General features: G+C 40.7%; 1 protein-coding gene across 1 annotated transcript in view; it reads right to left on the reverse strand.

Moving 5' to 3' along the window:
• The window catches only part of THADA (THADA armadillo repeat containing), an 870,089-nt gene that overhangs the window by 236,315 nt on the left and 615,426 nt on the right, over positions 1-18,348 (reverse strand). Inside the window, exon 30 of the mRNA XM_089677843.1 lies at positions 5,307-5,425. Coding sequence (XP_089533969.1) covers positions 5,307-5,425 — 119 coding nt within the window. The remainder of the gene's footprint in view (positions 1-5,306; positions 5,426-18,348) is intronic.

Raw genomic sequence — 18,348 nt, forward strand, 5'->3', positions numbered from 1 at the left:
AACCTGCCACTATACTACTAAAAACCTACCACTATATTGCTCTAACCTGCCACTATACTACCCTAACCTGCCACTATATTACCCTAACCTGCCACTATATTACCCTAACCTGCCACTATACTACCCTAACCTGCCACTATATTACCCTAACCTTCCACTATACTACCATAACCTGCCACTATATTACCCTAACCTGCCACTATACTACCCTAACCTGCCACTATACTACCCTAACCTGCCACTATACTACTAAAAACCTACCACTATATTGCCCTAACCTGCCACTATACTACTCAAAACCTACCACTATATTGCTCTAACCTGCCACTATACTACCCTAACCTGCCACTATATTACCCTAACCTGCCACTATATTACCCTAACCTGCCACTATACTACCCTAACCTGCCACTATATTACCCTAACCTTCCACTATACTACCATAACCTGCCACTATATTACCCTAACCTGCCACTATACTACCCTAACCTGCCACTATACTACTAAAAACCTACCACTATATTACCCTAACCTGCCACTATACTACCCTAACCTGCCACTATCCTGCCTTAACCTGCCACTATACTACCCTAACCTGCCACTATACTGCCCTAATCTGCCACCATTCTGCCCTAACCTGCCACTATACTGCCCTAACCTGCCACTATACTATCCTAATCTGCCACCATTCTGCCCTAACCTGCCACTATCCTGCCACTATACTACCCTAACCTGCCACTATACTGCCCTAACCTGCCACTATACTACTCAAAACCTACCACTATATTGCCCTAACCTGCCACTATACTACCCTAACCTGCCACTATATTACCCTAACCTGCCACTATACTACCCTAACCTGCCACTATACTACCCTAACCTGCCACTATACTACTCAAAACCTACCACTATATTGCCCTAACCTGCCACTATACTACTCAAAACCTACCACTATATTACCCTAACCTGCCACTATACTACCCTAACCTGCCACTATCCTGCCTTAACCTGCCACTATACTACCCTAACCTGCCACTATACTGCCCTAACTTGCCACTATACTACCCTAATCTGCCTCCATTCTGCCCTAACCTGCCACTATATTACCCCAACCTGCCACTATCCTGCCCTAACCTGCCACTATACTACCCTAACCTGCCACTATACTGCCCTAACCTGCCACTATACTGCCCTAACCTGCCACTATAACACCCTAACCTGCCACTATACTACTCAAAACCTACCACTATACTACTCAAAACCTACCACTATACTGCCCTAACCTGTCACTATACTGCCCTAATCTTCCTCTATACTACCCCAACCTGCCACTATACAGCCACTATATTGCCCTAACCTTCCACTATACTACTCAAAACCTACTATACTGCCCTAACCTGCCACTATACTGCCCTAATATTCCTCTTTACTACCTCAACCTGCCACTGTACAGCCACTATATTGCCCTAACCTTCCTCTATACAATTCTAACCTGCTACTATACTGCCCTAATCTGTCACTATGCTGCCCTAATCTGTTATTATACTACCCTAACCTGAAACTACACTGCCCTAATATGAGACTATGCTGCCCTAATCTGTCACCATACTCCTGTAATCTGACACTTTACTGCCCTAGTCTGACACTATAGAGCCCTAGCCTCACACTATACTATCCTTGTCTGACACCATACTGAACTTGGTTATCTGTGTGGGGAGGAGGAACACTGCTATCTGTGTCCAGGTCATGTGCACGGTTGGGAGAAGGAGTATGGCTAAGTGCTATGCAAGCAGTGACCCCTGTCCTCTGCCTTGCCAAAAGTGACTCCCATCCTCTGCCCTTCCAGCAGTGACCCCTGTCCTCTGCCCTGCCAGCAGTGACTCCTGTCCTCAGCTCTACTGACCCCTGTCCTCTGCCCTACAAACTAATGGCTTTTGTACACTGCCCTACAAACTGTTGACCCTATCCTCTTCCCTGATGCCCCCCTGTACACTGCCCTGTTGACCTCCCATTCTCTGTCCACTGACATTTTTTATTGCACCCCCACATCAGACAGGCTAGATCCGGCCCTGTTTATAGAGAGGACCTAAGCCAGGCATGGGTGCCTAGCAGGCAAAAATAGCTTAAATGAACAGATCCTTAGTATTTCAACTGTGTACATGGCTGTTTACTTGGAGTTCAGCTTTAAAAAACGTCCTTGCATCAAGCTATTACAAAAAAAAAAAAAGAGGGCAACAATGTTTTTTTTGTTTTGTTTATAAAAACATCATCAAAATGTCTGTTGGTATAATGAGCACTAAAAAAGTGAGCATTCTTTACTCAGGGTCCAGTCTGGGCACTTCCAAGGTCAAGGGTGTTATAGCATTTGCTACCACATTGTAGAAGCCCCATGGTTCACCACTGAAGCCTACAAAAAACTTCTCTTCACAATCTTAGGGTTTACTCACCTGTGTAAGAAAACAAACCTTTGTAAATGCCAACATTCCATAATGGCTCACAGAACCCTAAATAACAGAGTAATTGCTCATTGGCTACCAAACCTAGGCTGGACTATACCCCAGATCAGGGGCGGACTGACCATTTGGAAACTCGGGCACTGCCCGAGGGCCCGGGGTCAATAGGTGGCCCCATGAGATGCCCCTGGTACCTTTTTCATAGGCTTTTGTGAGTTTAGGCAAGGACACAGGGGCCCCATGATCCCCTATTGCCCGGGGGCCCCATGAGTTGTCAGTCCGCCCCTGCCCCAGATCAATGCATCTCTGCGAGTTAGTCAAAGGTGACAACTTCTACACACACCTTGTATTATACACAACCCAAAGAGATAATATCACTTTCTCCCGGCCTGTAGAACAGGCAGTCTTGGCTTGACCTATATGTGCATATTAAACAGAAGCTCTGTGACTCCTGCATAGGCCTGTAACATGTGCCATGGTTGGTGGTGACCTCAGCCTGTTACAATGAGAAATAAAGGACCAGAAAATCCACTTTGCACTCCTAATGCCTCTTGAATAACAGCAGTGAGTAACCTGACATTTGACTGTGCCAAGGGCACATCTGTGTTATCAGCCTCAAAACTGCATATCTGCAAGGCAACCCTACATCTGACGGCTAGTCTCAGGAGATCTGAAGCAAGATTTGGTGATGTCACTACCGTGATGCTCACTGTTACCCTTGCTGGACAGGAATTTGTACCTAAGGATCTGCACTGCATGGTTATCCATGCCTCTGCTTTATTGATTTGGTCCATCTGTGGTTTTTGCCTCTCTTTTGCAGTTTGTTAAATATTACCCTCACTAGTCATAAGGTCACAAGTCATCAAGGTGACAGTTCTAATATGAAGACGCAGGATAACTGCCCACACACAGAGACATAGTGTGGCACAAGACATGGTCAAGTTAAAGTGATTCTAAACCTATTTATTGTCCCTTAACCACTAGCCTACAGGGCACTTATACCCCCTTCCTGCCCAGGCCAATTTCCAGCTTTCAGCGTTGTTGCACTTTGAATGACAATTGCACGGTCATGCAACACTGTACCCATATGAAATTTTTATCATTTTTTTTAGACAGATAGAGCTTTCTTTCGGTGGTATTTAATTACCTCTGGGATTTTATTTTTTATTAAACAAACCAAAAACCACTTAAAATTTTCATAAAAAAAGTTTTTGTTATAAAATTTTGTATATAAGTGATCTTTCTCCTTCATTGATGTGCGCTAATGAGGCTGCAGTGATGAGCACTGATAGGCTGCACTGATGGACACTGATAGGTGGCATTGATGAGGAGGCACTGGTAGGTGGCACTGATGGGCATTGGCAGGCATCATTGATGGGCACTGAAAGGCAGCACTCATATATGGCACTGATAGGTGGCACTGATAGGCGGCACTGTTAGGTGGTACTGACTGGCACTGATGCACACTGATAGGCAGCACTGACTGGCAATGATAGGTGGCACTGACTGGCACTGATATGCGGCACTGACTGGCACTAATAGGCGGCACTGACTGGTACTGATGGGGGACACTGAAAGGCAGCTCAGATGAGTACTGATATGTGGCATTGATGTGCGCTGGTAGGCACTGAAATGTGGCATTGATGTGGCACTGGCAGGTGGCATGGATGAGCACTGACAGCTGGCACTGATGGACACTGACAGGTGGCACTGCTGGAGCTACACAGATCATCAGGGCACACTGACCATCAGTGCCCTGATGATCAGTGTACATGTCCCCTCTGAGGGATGCCGATTACCGGCTCTCCTCTCCTCTCGAGCTGTCAACCGGCATTTCCCTATTTACATGTGATCAGCTGTGATTGGACACAGCTAATCACATGACCGAGCCGACATCATCGGCTCTTTCCATTGATCGGTCATCCGCTGTGTCTGAGGGACACAGCACACCGCAGATCGCTGTGCACTCCCTGAGCCGTGCATGCAGTTAGAATGGGAGGATGTCATATGACGTCCTCCCAGAACGAGAGAACCACCTTGAGCCCGTCATTGTACTATATGGAGGGTGGGAGGTGGTTAAAATAACAAACATGTTACACTTACCTGCTCTGTGAAATGGTTTTGCACACAGCAGCCCCAATCCTGCTCTCCCAGGATGCCCCGCTGCCGTTCCTGGCTCTTCCCCCCTGCTGAGTACCCTCATAGAAAGCCGTTTACTATGGGGGCATTTTTGCATTCTTGTTCCCGAGCCACCTCTATTTGTCCATTGACACACAGAGCATGTCTTGGCCCCGTCCCCTGCTCCCTCTTCATTGGCTGTGATTGACAACAGCAGGAGCCCATGACTCCCACTGCTGTCTCTAAGCCATTGAGGAAGAAGAGAACAGAGAGAGCCTCTACTCTTGTGCAGAGTGCTTGATCAAGATCAGGCTCAGGTAAGTATAAAGGGTGGCTGGGGTGGGCTGCGTGCAGAAGGTTTTTTTACCTTAATGCAGAGACTGCATTAAAAAAACCCCATCTGTCTAGAGAACTCCTTTAATGGGGAAAGGATCAGTTGTAGGGAGTCTACAAGCAAAACCAATGACTAATTCCTTTACCCCATGCCTGCCTTTATTGGGCACAGCTTTCACAGCTCTTTAAACTGGCCTAGTGTATGTGACTTTAGTTTGTAAGCTCATAGACAGGATTAAGTGTAAAGTGCAGATACATCTGACAGTACTACCTAAATGAAAAATAGAAATACATTGCTAAGGTGATAGTTCTTTTTCACAATCCTATATATTCATTTAAGTGCCAGAGTATAGAGAAGGGTTAGCTTTGTTAGCTTGGTAATGTCCTTTAACTTAAACATACCTCTTGGCCAGCCACAGTTTGGCTTTCAAGCTGTCAGTGATGTCACACACCTCCTGCTGAATTCGCTCTGAATTACTTGTGTGTTTTGCCTCGAAGAACGACTGGAGCAAGTAAAAAACCTAGATGAAGTAAAACAGAGGGGGAAAAAAAACTTAAGAAATTTGCCTTCACTGTAAAAACAAGTTTTAATCCCCAGATCCTCAGAGCCCACTTCTCATCAAAATGCATCCTTTGATGAGCGAACAGCCACCTGTAGCTGACGAGTGGAAGCGAGGCTTTCAGCTGGAAAGTCTGCTCCCGCCGGAGAATGCCTGAATGTACTAGGCCCAAATCCTTCCCTTGTTTATAAATGACAGCCTGTGAGCTTCTTGCACATAGAACGAAAAAAGCCAAATTACCTCACCATGCCATCAAGATTTCCTAGTGAAGTCACATCCTTGCAATTAAAAACAACGGACAACCAAGCCGAAGCACCTAATTCCAAATACAACAAGTTCCTTACAAAACTTTGGCCCATACTTATATATATATATACACATACACACATACAGTGCTCACCATAAATGAGTACACCCCTTTTGAAAAGTAAGATTGTAAACAATATCTCTAGAAACACAAGAATCATTTCCAAAATTCAGACTAAACTGAGTTTTATAGAACATTTGTTTAGCTCATTACATGAAAGTAAGGTTGATAATATTACAAAATCTTCAGTTTTACACAATTTTAGTTGCTGCAAAAATGAATACACCCCACAACAAAAACTACTACATCTAATATTTTGTATGACCTCCATGATTTGTAAGGACAGCACCAAGTCGTCTAGGCATGGCATGAACAAGTTGGTGACATATTGCAACATCTTTTTCCATTCTTCAAGAACGACCTCTTTTAGAGCCTGCATGCTGGATGGAGAGTGATGCTCAAATTATCTCTTCAGAATTCCCCATAGGTGTTCAGTTGGATTCAATCAGGAGACATACTTCGCTACTGAATCAGTTTCAACCTCTTCTTCTTCACTAATGCAACAGTGGCCTTAGATGTGTGTTTTGGATAACTGTCATGTAGGAAAAGTGCACAATGACCAAGGGCATGGAGTGGTGGTAGCATCTTCTCTTTCAATATACAGCAGCACATCTGTGAATTCATGATACCATCAATAAAAAGCAGCTCAACACCAGCAGCACTTATGCAGCCCCACAGAAGGATACTGCCACCACCATGATTCACTATAGGCACCATGCATTTTTCTTTGTACTCCTCACCTTTGCAAAGCCATACAGTTTTGAAACCATCAGTTCCTAAAACATTTAATTGGGTCACATCCCTCCAGAGTACAGTCCCAGTAGTCTTCTCTTTCAGCATGGGCTCTGGCAAATTCTAGGAAGGCTTTTTTGTGCATGGGCTTTAGGAGAGGTTTCCTTTGTGGATGGCACCCATGCATACAATTCCTCTGCAGTGTACGCCGTACTGTGTCACGGGAAACAATCACTCCAGCTTGGCTTTCTACTGCTTTAGCTAACTGCAGTGAACTTGTATAGCAATTTTCTTTAACCCTTCTCATCAGAAGACGCTCCTGTCGAGGTGTTAACTTCCATGGATGGCCTGGATGTCTCTGTGAGATGGTTGCAGTTCCATCTTTGTTAAATTTTTGTATCACTTTTGCTACAGTATTCTGACTGATAAGCAAAGCTTTGCTTATCTTCTTGTAGCCTTCTTCTGTAAAGAAATTATTTTCTTTCTTAGGCCTTGTGACATTTCTCTTCCATGTGGTGCCATTACTGACAGCATTAAATGGGAAGGGGTTTTCTTTGTTAAGTAACACCCTTTTATAATCAACTGTCTGCTGGACACCTGTTTAATGAATAATTAGACTAACCTGTAGTTGAATTCGAGTTAATTAGGATTTTGTTGTCTAAAGTTTAGCTTTGCTCCTAAGACTTTCATTGGGGTGTATTCATTTTTGCAATATGGTCTTGAATTAATTTGTTAGGAAAAATACTTTTTTGTGTGTGCAGAATAACAAATCTTGTTTGCAATCAATTTGTGGGAGTATTTTGTAGTATAGTGTCCCATAGAAAATGTTGATTCTGAAAGGAAAGCAAAGGTGTTCTGACATGTCTGTTGGGGTGTACTCATTTATGCTGAGCACTGTACATGAGATAGCACAAGGATTATCACAAAGGGAATCACACTACAAATTATGACAAATGTTTGACTGCCATAATTGAGATGTTCTATAAGATGTTTGCCAAAGAGCAAATGGAACCATTTGAAGTGGAAATAATGAAGCAAAGGTCTACAAATCACCCTATCACCGGATCTCTATGAGCCAAACGATATAAATCATTACAATTTGTCTTTCGGACAAAAATGTAATTTTTGGAGATTCAGATGTATACAAATCTCCAAATGGATATAGTTACAAATGCATTTGTTTCATTGGGATGATGTCACATGATGCAATTGTAGTTTGAGCCCATGGGGAAATAAATGTCCTTTTAAAATTTCTTTCATAACCTGGATTCGGACAATGAATGTATCCAAATTTCATTCCATTCTTTAATTCGGATGTACACAATGCCAGTCAATATTTTCCAGTCAGCTCATGCTGTTTCCCTTTGTGGGTTGGACTAGTGTCCAAAAATATTGAATCCTTCCAATTTGAATCTGTCCAATTCAATAATATATAGAATATATAGCAATCTTCTGAAAAAAAAAAAAGCTAAATTTTTTGAATCCACGCGGACCAATGAATATATGAAATGATTGCCAAAGATACAAAATGATTGCCAAAAACAAATCAGTTCAACATAACGAATATGACTAAGCAAAATTCTTCAACGAACGAATACATTCGAAATGAAACAAAATTTATGGTGTGCACATTTCTTATAAATCATATATTACAGGAGTAATTTTCTCAGTCTACAGTAAGGAGGAATACTGAGTGACTCAACTTGGGGGGTCATAATATAAAGCTGACCATAAAAATTAGATCACCATTATGCAGCACAATAAATTCACCATTCTCAGGTAGAAAATAGTCAATTCAAGAACATTTCAAAGTCAATGAATATCCTATGGAGTACAGATAAATGAATAATTAGGAAATTATAAGAAGTCTATAAAGAACAGACCACTCACCAAAAGTAAGTGGCCATTACAGAATGAGCCCTATGACCACTCTGAATGAGGTTCAAGCTTCAGTGGCTAAGATAGGAAAGACTAAGCATCCAACTGATGCCTGGGTTCTTAACCTGTCACAGCTTTATGAAAAAAAAAAGTGGCAAAAGACTAGTTACCAGTATTGACTGTTGGTTCCTTGAGGCTGATCTTCTTCTCAATACTGATTAAATATACTATGTTCTGAACTGTGTCTCTGTGTGGAGGTGGACATCTTTGTTGAGGCAGGACTTTGCTTTCTTATGAGAGTTGCTTCCTTGATGATTGCTGATTTAATTGCTGGTTGGGTAATGATCAAGGAGCACAGCTCCATAGATTGAATAAATAACACGCAGAAAGAAAGACTGATCGATCTCCACAGTAGAGCCATCATCAAATCTTACTCCACGTTTTGAGAGACTATCAATCAGAGGCACAGTGCCTTAGATTCAAGCTGAAGACACAGCTATGAGGCTCAAGACACAAGAGTGCCTAGGCACAGGGAGCAAAAAAGGAAGTAAAAAGGGCAAATGAAGGAAACATTTTTATGATACTGCTCAGGCACAATAAACATTTCTAGATGTTCCCTTTAAGATAGTAAGTCTTCTCTTGTAGTTATCAACTCAAATTCTTGGACTGAGAGTCTGGCCTCACCACCTACCATATCCTTTTATTGCACCATCACAGTGATGTGTGGCCAATAGGTTTAAGAAGTGGGAGCAGTGTGACAAAGTGGGAAGAAACCTTACAAAGCAAAAACCTAGCACAGGTTTTAACACTTCCCTGCTATATCCAAAACCTAAAAATAATAAAAATAAAGGTTTTTTTTTTTTAAGAATTTTATTTTGGTTTTAAAAATGTCCTATAATTTCTGAAAAAAAATGGAAACAAAGTGACTAATGCAGGCCATAGATGGGTCGAACATCGGCCGATTTTTCGGCCGCAAATAAAATCGGACTATTTTCGGATCGTTAGTGGGCTAATTGTTCGGCCGTTTTTCGGTATTTTGGCAGATTTTTTTTATCGGTAAAGTTGGAAAAAAAATTTGCCGATCGGCCGATTTTCGCGGCAATGATGGGCAAATCGGCCGATCTTTTTACCGATAAAAAAATCTGCGCATGAGCAGTGACCTGCAAGAGGAAGACAAAAAGATGAAAAAAGAAGAGGATGAAGAAGAGGAAGAAGAAGAATAGGAAGAAGAACAAGAGGAGGAAGAAGAAGAATAGGAAGAAGAAGAGGAAGAAGAAGAGGATGAAGAAGAGAATGAAGAAGAAGAAGAGGATGAAGAAGAGGAAGAAGAAGAGGAAGAAGAAGAATAGGAAGAAGAAGAGGATGAAGAAGAGGAAGAAGAAGAGGAAGAAAAAGAGGAAGGAAGAGGAAGAAGAAGAGGATGAAGAAGAGGATGAAGAGGAGGAAGAAGAAGAGGAAGAGGATGATGAAGAAGAAGAGGATGAAGAAGAGAATGAAGAAGAGGATGAAGAAGAAGAAGAGGATGAAGAAGAAGAGGATGAAGAAGAAGAGGATGAAGAAGAGGAAGAAGTAGAAGAAGAAGAAGAAGAAGAAGAAGAGGATGAAGAAGAGGATGAAGAAGAAGAGGATGAAGAAGAAGAAGAAGAGGATGAAGAAGAAGAGGAAGATGAAGAAGAGGATGAAGAAGAGGGTGAAGAAGCTGAAGAAGAGGATGAAGAAGATGAAGAAGAGGATGAAGAAGAAGAGGAAGAAGAAGAGGATGAAGAAGAAGAAGAGGATAGAGAAGAAGAAGAAGAGGATGAAGGAGAGGAATATGAAGAAGAGGAAGATGAAGAAGATGAAGAAGAGGATGAAGAAGAGGAGGAAGAAGAAGAGGAAGAAGAAGAGGAAGAAGAAGAGGAAGCAGAAGAAGAAGAGGAAGAAGAAGAGGATGAAGAAGAGGAAGAATAATAAGAAGAAGAGGATGAAGAAGAGGATGAAGAAGAAGAGGATGAAGAAGACGATGATGAAGAAGAGGAATTCCAGTCCGGCAAAAAGTGTCCCTGCAGAGAGCTCCGCTATTTCTTTGACAGTTCTTTGACATTTATAGCGGTTGCAACAATGTATCTATTTGTTTCCAAATAAAAACCATCTGTATCCTAAATGGATACAAATAGATACATTGTTGCAACCGCTATAAATGTCAAAGAACTGTCAAAGAAATAGTGGAGCTCTCTGCAGGGACACTTTTTGCCGGCTGTAGACGGGATAAAAATCGGCCGATTTTTTTTACCGTTGCTGGTAACGTCAGCCGCTTGAACGTTTTTTTTCGTTTTTTTTAAAGAAAAATCGGCCGATTTTCGACCCATCTATGGCCTGCATAAAGGCATTCTGAACAATTAATGTTCACAGAACACCCCAAAATCTCAATATTTGCTAATTCGAGGGGCTTACTAATTTCCCCAAAATTTGCAGATCTTAAAGATAAGGCATCCCCTGAAACAAGCGTTTCACTTTGGGTAAGATAAGTAAAAAGCATCTTGAACACCAAAAAGATGCAGAGGCTGCACAACTCAACAAAACTTGAATTTAATTTAAATTCCTCTATTGCTGAAAATATGGGGAAAATTATGAGAAAAAGAATTAAAATGAGACAAAAAAAAAGTAAAGTACTTGGAAACTTGTGGCAATGTGGTTCTTTTATGGCAGAACAGTACGAGATTTTATGAGTTGCTCTCGAGGAAAGTGAACGTTTACAAATTACTATTTGTCTGGTACAAGATGGGAGTACACGCTGAAATTTTCCACTGTGGCCATTTCTGGTTTGTTTCCTCTTTCTATTGAGTGTTTGGTTCAAATTATTCTGTTTACTGCAAATCATTTTCCATTTCCCTGACAGAGGCGGAGGGTGGGAATTAGTGTACAGATTATTTGGTTAACCAGGTCAGGCATGACAAACACAGAAAGCAGAAAGGCAATCAAAAAGCTAGGTACATTACTCAGATCCCTTTGCCTTCACCTGTTATATCGAAATACAAATGACAATACAATCCACATCAGGGTGAACAGCTGTAATTAACATATACTCTGTTGAATCCCTCACTAGAGGAATATGGGGCTTTTAAAGGTGCCATACAGAGATTACAAACTATCTGGTAAAATAAAATAGCTGTTCTTTATTACAAATGTTTGCTTCACAGATATGTATGAAAAAGCACACTTAGCAGTACATACATAGTTAAAATGTGAATTCCAGCATAAATGATTGTTTTGCCTCTCAAGAAGCTATAGATATACTAGAGAGTGCCTACATACTTCAGTCATCTAATTTAACAACATTTTAATTAGTAAACTTTTAGAATGTCCACTTCACATATGGAACAAATGGTGGAGGTAGCTGTATTATATTTTTCTTTTTGCATTGCCTCTTCCGTCCTGAGGAAGCCAACATTGAAACACGTTGAGATAAGCTCATTACAGTGGTACAGTAAGAATGAACCTGCATCCACAGTACACTGGGGGAAGCCCATCCTGGATGGGGGTCACCAAAAGAAGGAAACCAGTGCAACAAACAATGGCCAAAACATGTCCCCAAGATGACTACAGACTTTTTTATGGAGGTATTTTAATAATAATGTAGGTAAGGTGAATCTTTTCCAAATGTTTTCTCATACTGGCTTTTAGCAGGTCTCTCCATTCTTAAAGTGTAGATAAATACAAACTTTTTTTCATTTTGGATAGAGCAAGGGAGAGTTATAACCTCCATAAGTTTTTCTTTTTCCATGTGTGTCCCATTGTGGAGATTCTTCTTCACTTCCTGTCCCATAGCCAAAACAAGAAGTGAGAGGAAAACCCAGTGTCACCAGAACTAGTGCCCCCATTAGAAGCTTTTCCCTTGTATTAGTGCTCTGATGTCAACACAAAATTTGTGATTTTCTTTTATTTTCACTTTCAATGATAATGGTAAACAGGACAAATAGAGGGTGAATCAATAAAAGCAATAAAAACTGACAAGTGTTCTAATCCCTCTCCACTTTATCCAAAACTAACGGGAAAAAAAGGGTTTTCCTTTGCTATACTTAAAGAGATAGCTGGGTGCTGTAAATCAGCCAATTACTAATAATCCAGGATTCCATGGTGGAGATTACTGCTGGAGGCTGCAACTCATACTTCTTGAATTCTCCAGTGATGTCAAATTGTACCTTTTAACTTGAGTTCCTCTAGAAAAATAGCAGTTAGCTTCCTGTGCCTAGGCACTATTGTGCCTCAACCTTATAGCAGTATATACTACTGCTTCTGACTGGTAGTCTTGTGATATTTGGAGTAAGATTTGGTAATGTTGCTATAGTGTTGCTCGCTGTTCGCCTTGCAGGAAAGTTGCACCTATAGGCCTACAGTGCAAGGTACACCCTGCTCCTGTTCCATCTATTCTGTGAGTCTGTGTTTTCCCCACATTTGCTGCTGATCATTACCCCACCAGTCATCAGATCACCCATTGCCAGGGGGGCAACTCTGACATGAGTAAGCAAAACGCTGCTCCTTCTACTAAGATAGCCAACTGCACAGAGTCATATGTATTAAGGCATTGCTAGTCAGAAATATGAAAAATATCAACTGCAGGGATCCTATAGGCAATACTAGTGATTAATCCCTTACCCTTTACTTGCCCTTTTGGGCCCAGTTTCCACAGTTCAGCTCCCCTGTAAGTATATGCAGTGGTTGTGAGCATTTAGGTGAACCTGTTACTTTTTTTGTGATCCAAACAGGTCAGATCCCTGGCCTTTAATGCAGCAGTCAAGAATACGTCCCTGACCGGCTGTTGAGACAATGAAAGAGCAGCAGATCATCACTTTTCTCTCTTCTCCCAACCGCATGTACAATGCAGTAGAACCTGATTGGCTATTAGTGCTGCTCCTCCCTCTCCCACTCTGAGTGCTGCTATACAGGCAGTGATCTTGACAGACTTAGAATCTTAGGCTAGCTGCATTATAAACAAATTAAATACATTTTTTTCCACTTTTTATCCATTTTTGGAACTTTGCTTTAATAATGTCACATATGTATCAGATGATATTATTAACCTAAAAAACTGGAGCATTCCTGGAATATATTTACACTCTCACTTAGATCTTTATCATTTAGTTGGCTTTCGTGGTTTGCAGAGAAATGCTGCAGAGTGAGACCAGTGCTGGGCACAGGCCGTGATAATGTAGTGGTTTACCAACTTTCCTGAAACTTTGTGAGGTTGAGGAAATTCAATATTTAAAATTAGAAAAGAATGTAAAATCACACATCGTGCCAAATGAAACCTACTTTAAATAGACACATCATAGAAGAAGTCTTCTAAAAGCCCATTATCTGAATACCCTCCAATAACAAACAACAAATAAAACAGACCAGAAAGGAAAGCGAAAAGGCCTTTAAAGCACGCTATGAGTCATCCTGTGGAAGATGATTATTCAGGATTTATACAGAGGTAATGAAGGGAAACACTGCTACATAAACTGTAATTACACATATTAATATGGTCTAGATTTACCCTGTTCCAATTGAGTTAAGTATTTATTTATCTTCTACAGATGGTGGAAATGGATATATCCATTTACTTTAACATTCCAAAAAGGGTGGGTCCGTTCAAAGGAGGCTAAGCCAATTCATCATGAGAAGGCATTTTATAACATACAAAAAAGACCATACAAATGTTCCAATACTAACATGGAAATTATATAAGGTTCTCTGTTAAGGCTCCATTATGAAAAAGGGAAAAATAGAGAAATATCAGGCACGTCTAATGTATAGTGGTCTCTGATAGTTAAAAAAAAAAAAAAAAAAGGAAAATATTTTTATGCAAATAACTGTATAACACAGACATTTTTCTTTGTACTAGATTATAAACCATGTATGTATTTGTAGTGGTAGTAGACAGATGGGGGTAGCATGATATTTCAAGCATCAATAATCATACTTGGGTAAGAAATCTCCCAATGGAAGCTGTCATTCTCCGACTCCCAAGTGCCATTTTGTTTTTAGGGAAGTAACTTTGGTAATGCGGAGCACACTGCTCCAGAACTCAGTTGAGAGGGTCACAGGAACTTCAGTTTGCACATTTTATTTCAAACCTTTATTAAACACAGCACCTGGTGATCCTGCCATGAAGGTCTTTGTTCTGGTAATTCCTGTAATAAAGTGACTACACTTATACTCTGTCTCCCTATAGCTCTCCTGCATTGTTGCATGCTTTTTAACAGAGACTACTAGCGCCAATGCATATTTCACAGATACTATTGTAACCATCAGAAAACACACCAAGGAAAGACCAAGCAACCATTGCATGCATAAAAACAGGAATTGGTTGTAAATATGCAGGGGTGATATGCAAAAGAATATGAAAAAAGGTGAAAACAGTACTTAGAAATGTTATCATTGTTCCTGATAAATGATAGTTTACTGCTTTATCAAACTAATCATCCAGTTAAAGTGTAAGAAAATCCTAGCTATAACTAATCTACCCATCTTGCCTGACCTATTATAAAAGGTTCGCAGAGTTGTGGGGCCACATGAAGGGACTGGAGGAGAATAAAAATAGGCAAGTAAGCATATCTTTTTACCACAGGTTAGACAGGATAGGTGAGGGGGGAGGAAATAGTTATATTTAGTCTGCTCTTCCACTTTAGGTAACCATCATAAGCTTTTCTTACCTTCATGTTTTTTTGGTTGACAGATGCTATGAATTGCCTGCTCTGCACACAGCAGCTTTGGCTGTGGCTTTACAGATCCAGTTTGACACTTGTTAACACCTAAACAATTGTGCTCATAATAGGCCACCTCTCCAGTACCTTGACACCTTTTCTTTAGTGTCTTCTTCACCATAATTCTCATGGAGCAGGACAGGGACAATACGCAATTGATCTTTCTATTAGTAACATCTGGCTATGAGTCTGCCACTAACCCTGATGTCCATTTGCTTTATGCCACCCCCGTAACATGATTACCTCATCCACTAGATGTTCATTAACTTCAGTTTTGAACATCAACTTGATACCTCACTTGGGTTTCCTTGGGCATGACTTTGATAGATCTGTAGTTGGAATAAGTTGCTAGGTTTTGGGTAGCAGTGGAATGTTCTTTGTTCATAGAATGAGGATTTGGATTTTAGAATGAGAATAAATGGACACTGAATGCCCAAATGATAAGCAGACATCAAACATAACCCCCAAGTTGTGCACAGATTTAAACTGTAGCCAGAGCAAATTTTTAGGTTGGGATGCTCTTACTTAGATCTTCTACTCACATGAAAATAGGAGAACATATAAACACCATGCAGATAAGGGTCTGGTTGAACCAAACTATTAGAAAACAGAACAGGCCTTTGTGCTACAGACTTCGCTATAGGGATGAGGAGGATGTGGCATTTGATTGGTTTCTAAATAGAAAATAGAACTAAAGACTGGATCATTAGGTTTACCATAGAAGGAACCCACCATGCCATAGAAGTAAACAAGTTTATAGTGTTCGTAAAGACAAAACATTTTTTTCAGTTTAGGATAGAATAGGTAAAGGTTGGTTATTTTCCAAGTTGGCCAATTTCACTGAAACAGAAAGTGAGCCAAAATCCACATTTTACTGATGCCACCAAAACAAGAGGTAAGAGTGGGTCTTCCAATGAGGATACCTGTTCTGAAAACAGCTGTAAAAAAGGAATTCTGCTCATTTTCACTCACATCTTGTTGCGTCTTCGTGACAGTAAGTGAAAAGACTATTAATGGAATGAAAAAGACAGTGTATAAACAAAACCTTGGAAGATACGCTTTCTGTACCATACATATGGAGTTAAAACTTTTTAAATGTTCTGACATACAAAATGCAGCCACCAAGCCATCAACTAAAAAAGAACTTGAAAACAAGTGCCCATACAAAACAAGGCTCCAATGCTGGATTTATACCTGACATAAATTTGGCCTATAGTAACTACTGTGCAACAAGCAGCAAATTACATCCGATGACAATATATTTTTTTAAACAATCTGCATTGCTCGTTTTCATAGCTTCAACCTCGTCCTCTTTGTGCCACATTTTTCCATTGTGGTGTTTATACAGTGTTTTATTTCGCCAGGCGAAACAGCTGTATTTTTTTAAGGACATTGCCGGGAAATATACGGTCCGCGGTGATGTCAAGTTGCCTCTTTTCCTTCTCTCCGAGGAGGGAGCTTAACAGGGCGAGCATTGTTTAAACCGCTCCCTCAGAAACGTGAATATTTATAGTGTACACATAATTTATACAAACAGGACCAAGGGCATGCAAGCAAACTTTTTATGACTTTGGGTCAGTGTGACAGGAGGAGGTGGAGAGGAAAAAGCTTACAGAAAAGAAAAAATGCAATTATGTAAGTGCTGGGAAAGGGTGCTATGGAAAGCGTGTTAAATCACTTGATGCTTGTGTGTGTTTTTTATATTTTAAAAAGAAGTCTAGTAAGTGACAAACATGTCGTAATTATTTTCTATGCCAGCATTTCCACAACAGCTCCTATTGTAAACTTCTCAGAAGTGTGAAATTAATCTGACATGAATAGTAAAAAGAAAACTGCAAAGACTAAAAAACACAGCATAAATTGGCCTTTTCCAATTCCCGGTGTTGACCATATGGAAGTTACGGATATCAATGTTAAATGCTCCTTGTGGGCAAGAAAATAAAGCAGGCACGGTTATGGATAATAAAATTAAGGGTCGAACAGTCACTCAAAATAAGGGCTCCACAGTCATATTTATAAGAAAAAAGACCTCACACAAAACATAAGGCCTGAACACATGTTTATTTCTTGGACTGCATAAATGCATTTGATTTTGTATGGAAGTCATCAATAGATACTTGCCAAAAAACACAACATCATTTTAGCTGAATTCATTATACATGCTTAATAAACAAGACAATGAAAAGAGCAGCTAGGATAAGAAAAATTAAGTAAACCGTGGCAACCAAGAATTCACTTACAGATTAAAGCGATTCTAAAGATTATTTTTTATTTTTTTGGAAAATAACAAACATGTCTATACTTACCTACTGTGTGCAGTGGTTTTGTACAGAGCAGCCTGGATCCTCTTCTTCTTGGGTCCCCTGCAGACTCTTATGGCCCCTCCCTCCTGTCGGGTACCCCCACAGCAAGCAGCTTGCTATGGGGGCACCTGTTGCTTCACATACGGAGCTGCAGCTTGGCCACGTCCCTCTCTCTCCTCATTAGTGGACTAGCTCTGATTGACAATGGCTCCTGCTTGGTGTCGCAGCCAATGAGGATTCAGAGACACGTGAAAGCTGAAGCTGTTTTTCACATCGCTGGATCGGGATGAGGCGCAGGTAAGTATTGTGGGGGCTGGGGGCACTGCTGCATAGAACGCATGAAGGTAAAAAACCTCGAGCCTTTACAACCACTTTAATTCTGGCTGGTTCTTATGGATGTTTTCTGGGTTTTGTTGTACTTTAGTTTTGACTATAAATCTGTGATGCGGTATAGCCTACTATTACTTGACCTGGAATTGGACCCTGGAGGTACCATTTTGTCTTTCCCATCACTTGAACATTTCACCTTGTACAGTCTTAGAATAAAAAAAGACCATATTATGACCACTTCTAACTGCAATCTAGTGTACTACTCCAAGTACCTTATTCCTGCATCACTGTTGTGTGGTCACATGATATTCCCCGTTCTTTGGCATCCGAAGGGAAAGATCGTTGTGAGGGGCTTCTATTACTCTGCTAATGGTTGCTCTCTACAGTGCGAGTCTATGTTTGGCCAGCCCTGATTGGTGCTACTCTAGTAACATGACTAAAAAAACAGCTTCAGAAGAGCAATTCAAACTAAATGATAAATATCTAAAAACTGTTTTACAGCTTCCTGTACATCTCTATTGAACATCAAATGTTGATTTTTGTGCA

The sequence above is a fragment of the Staurois parvus genome, unplaced genomic scaffold (genome assembly GCF_062004578.1).
Source record: "Staurois parvus isolate SC_StPar_1 unplaced genomic scaffold, SC_StPar_1.0 ptg000192l, whole genome shotgun sequence".
In the NCBI taxonomy this organism is placed as follows: Eukaryota; Metazoa; Chordata; class Amphibia; order Anura; family Ranidae; genus Staurois; species Staurois parvus.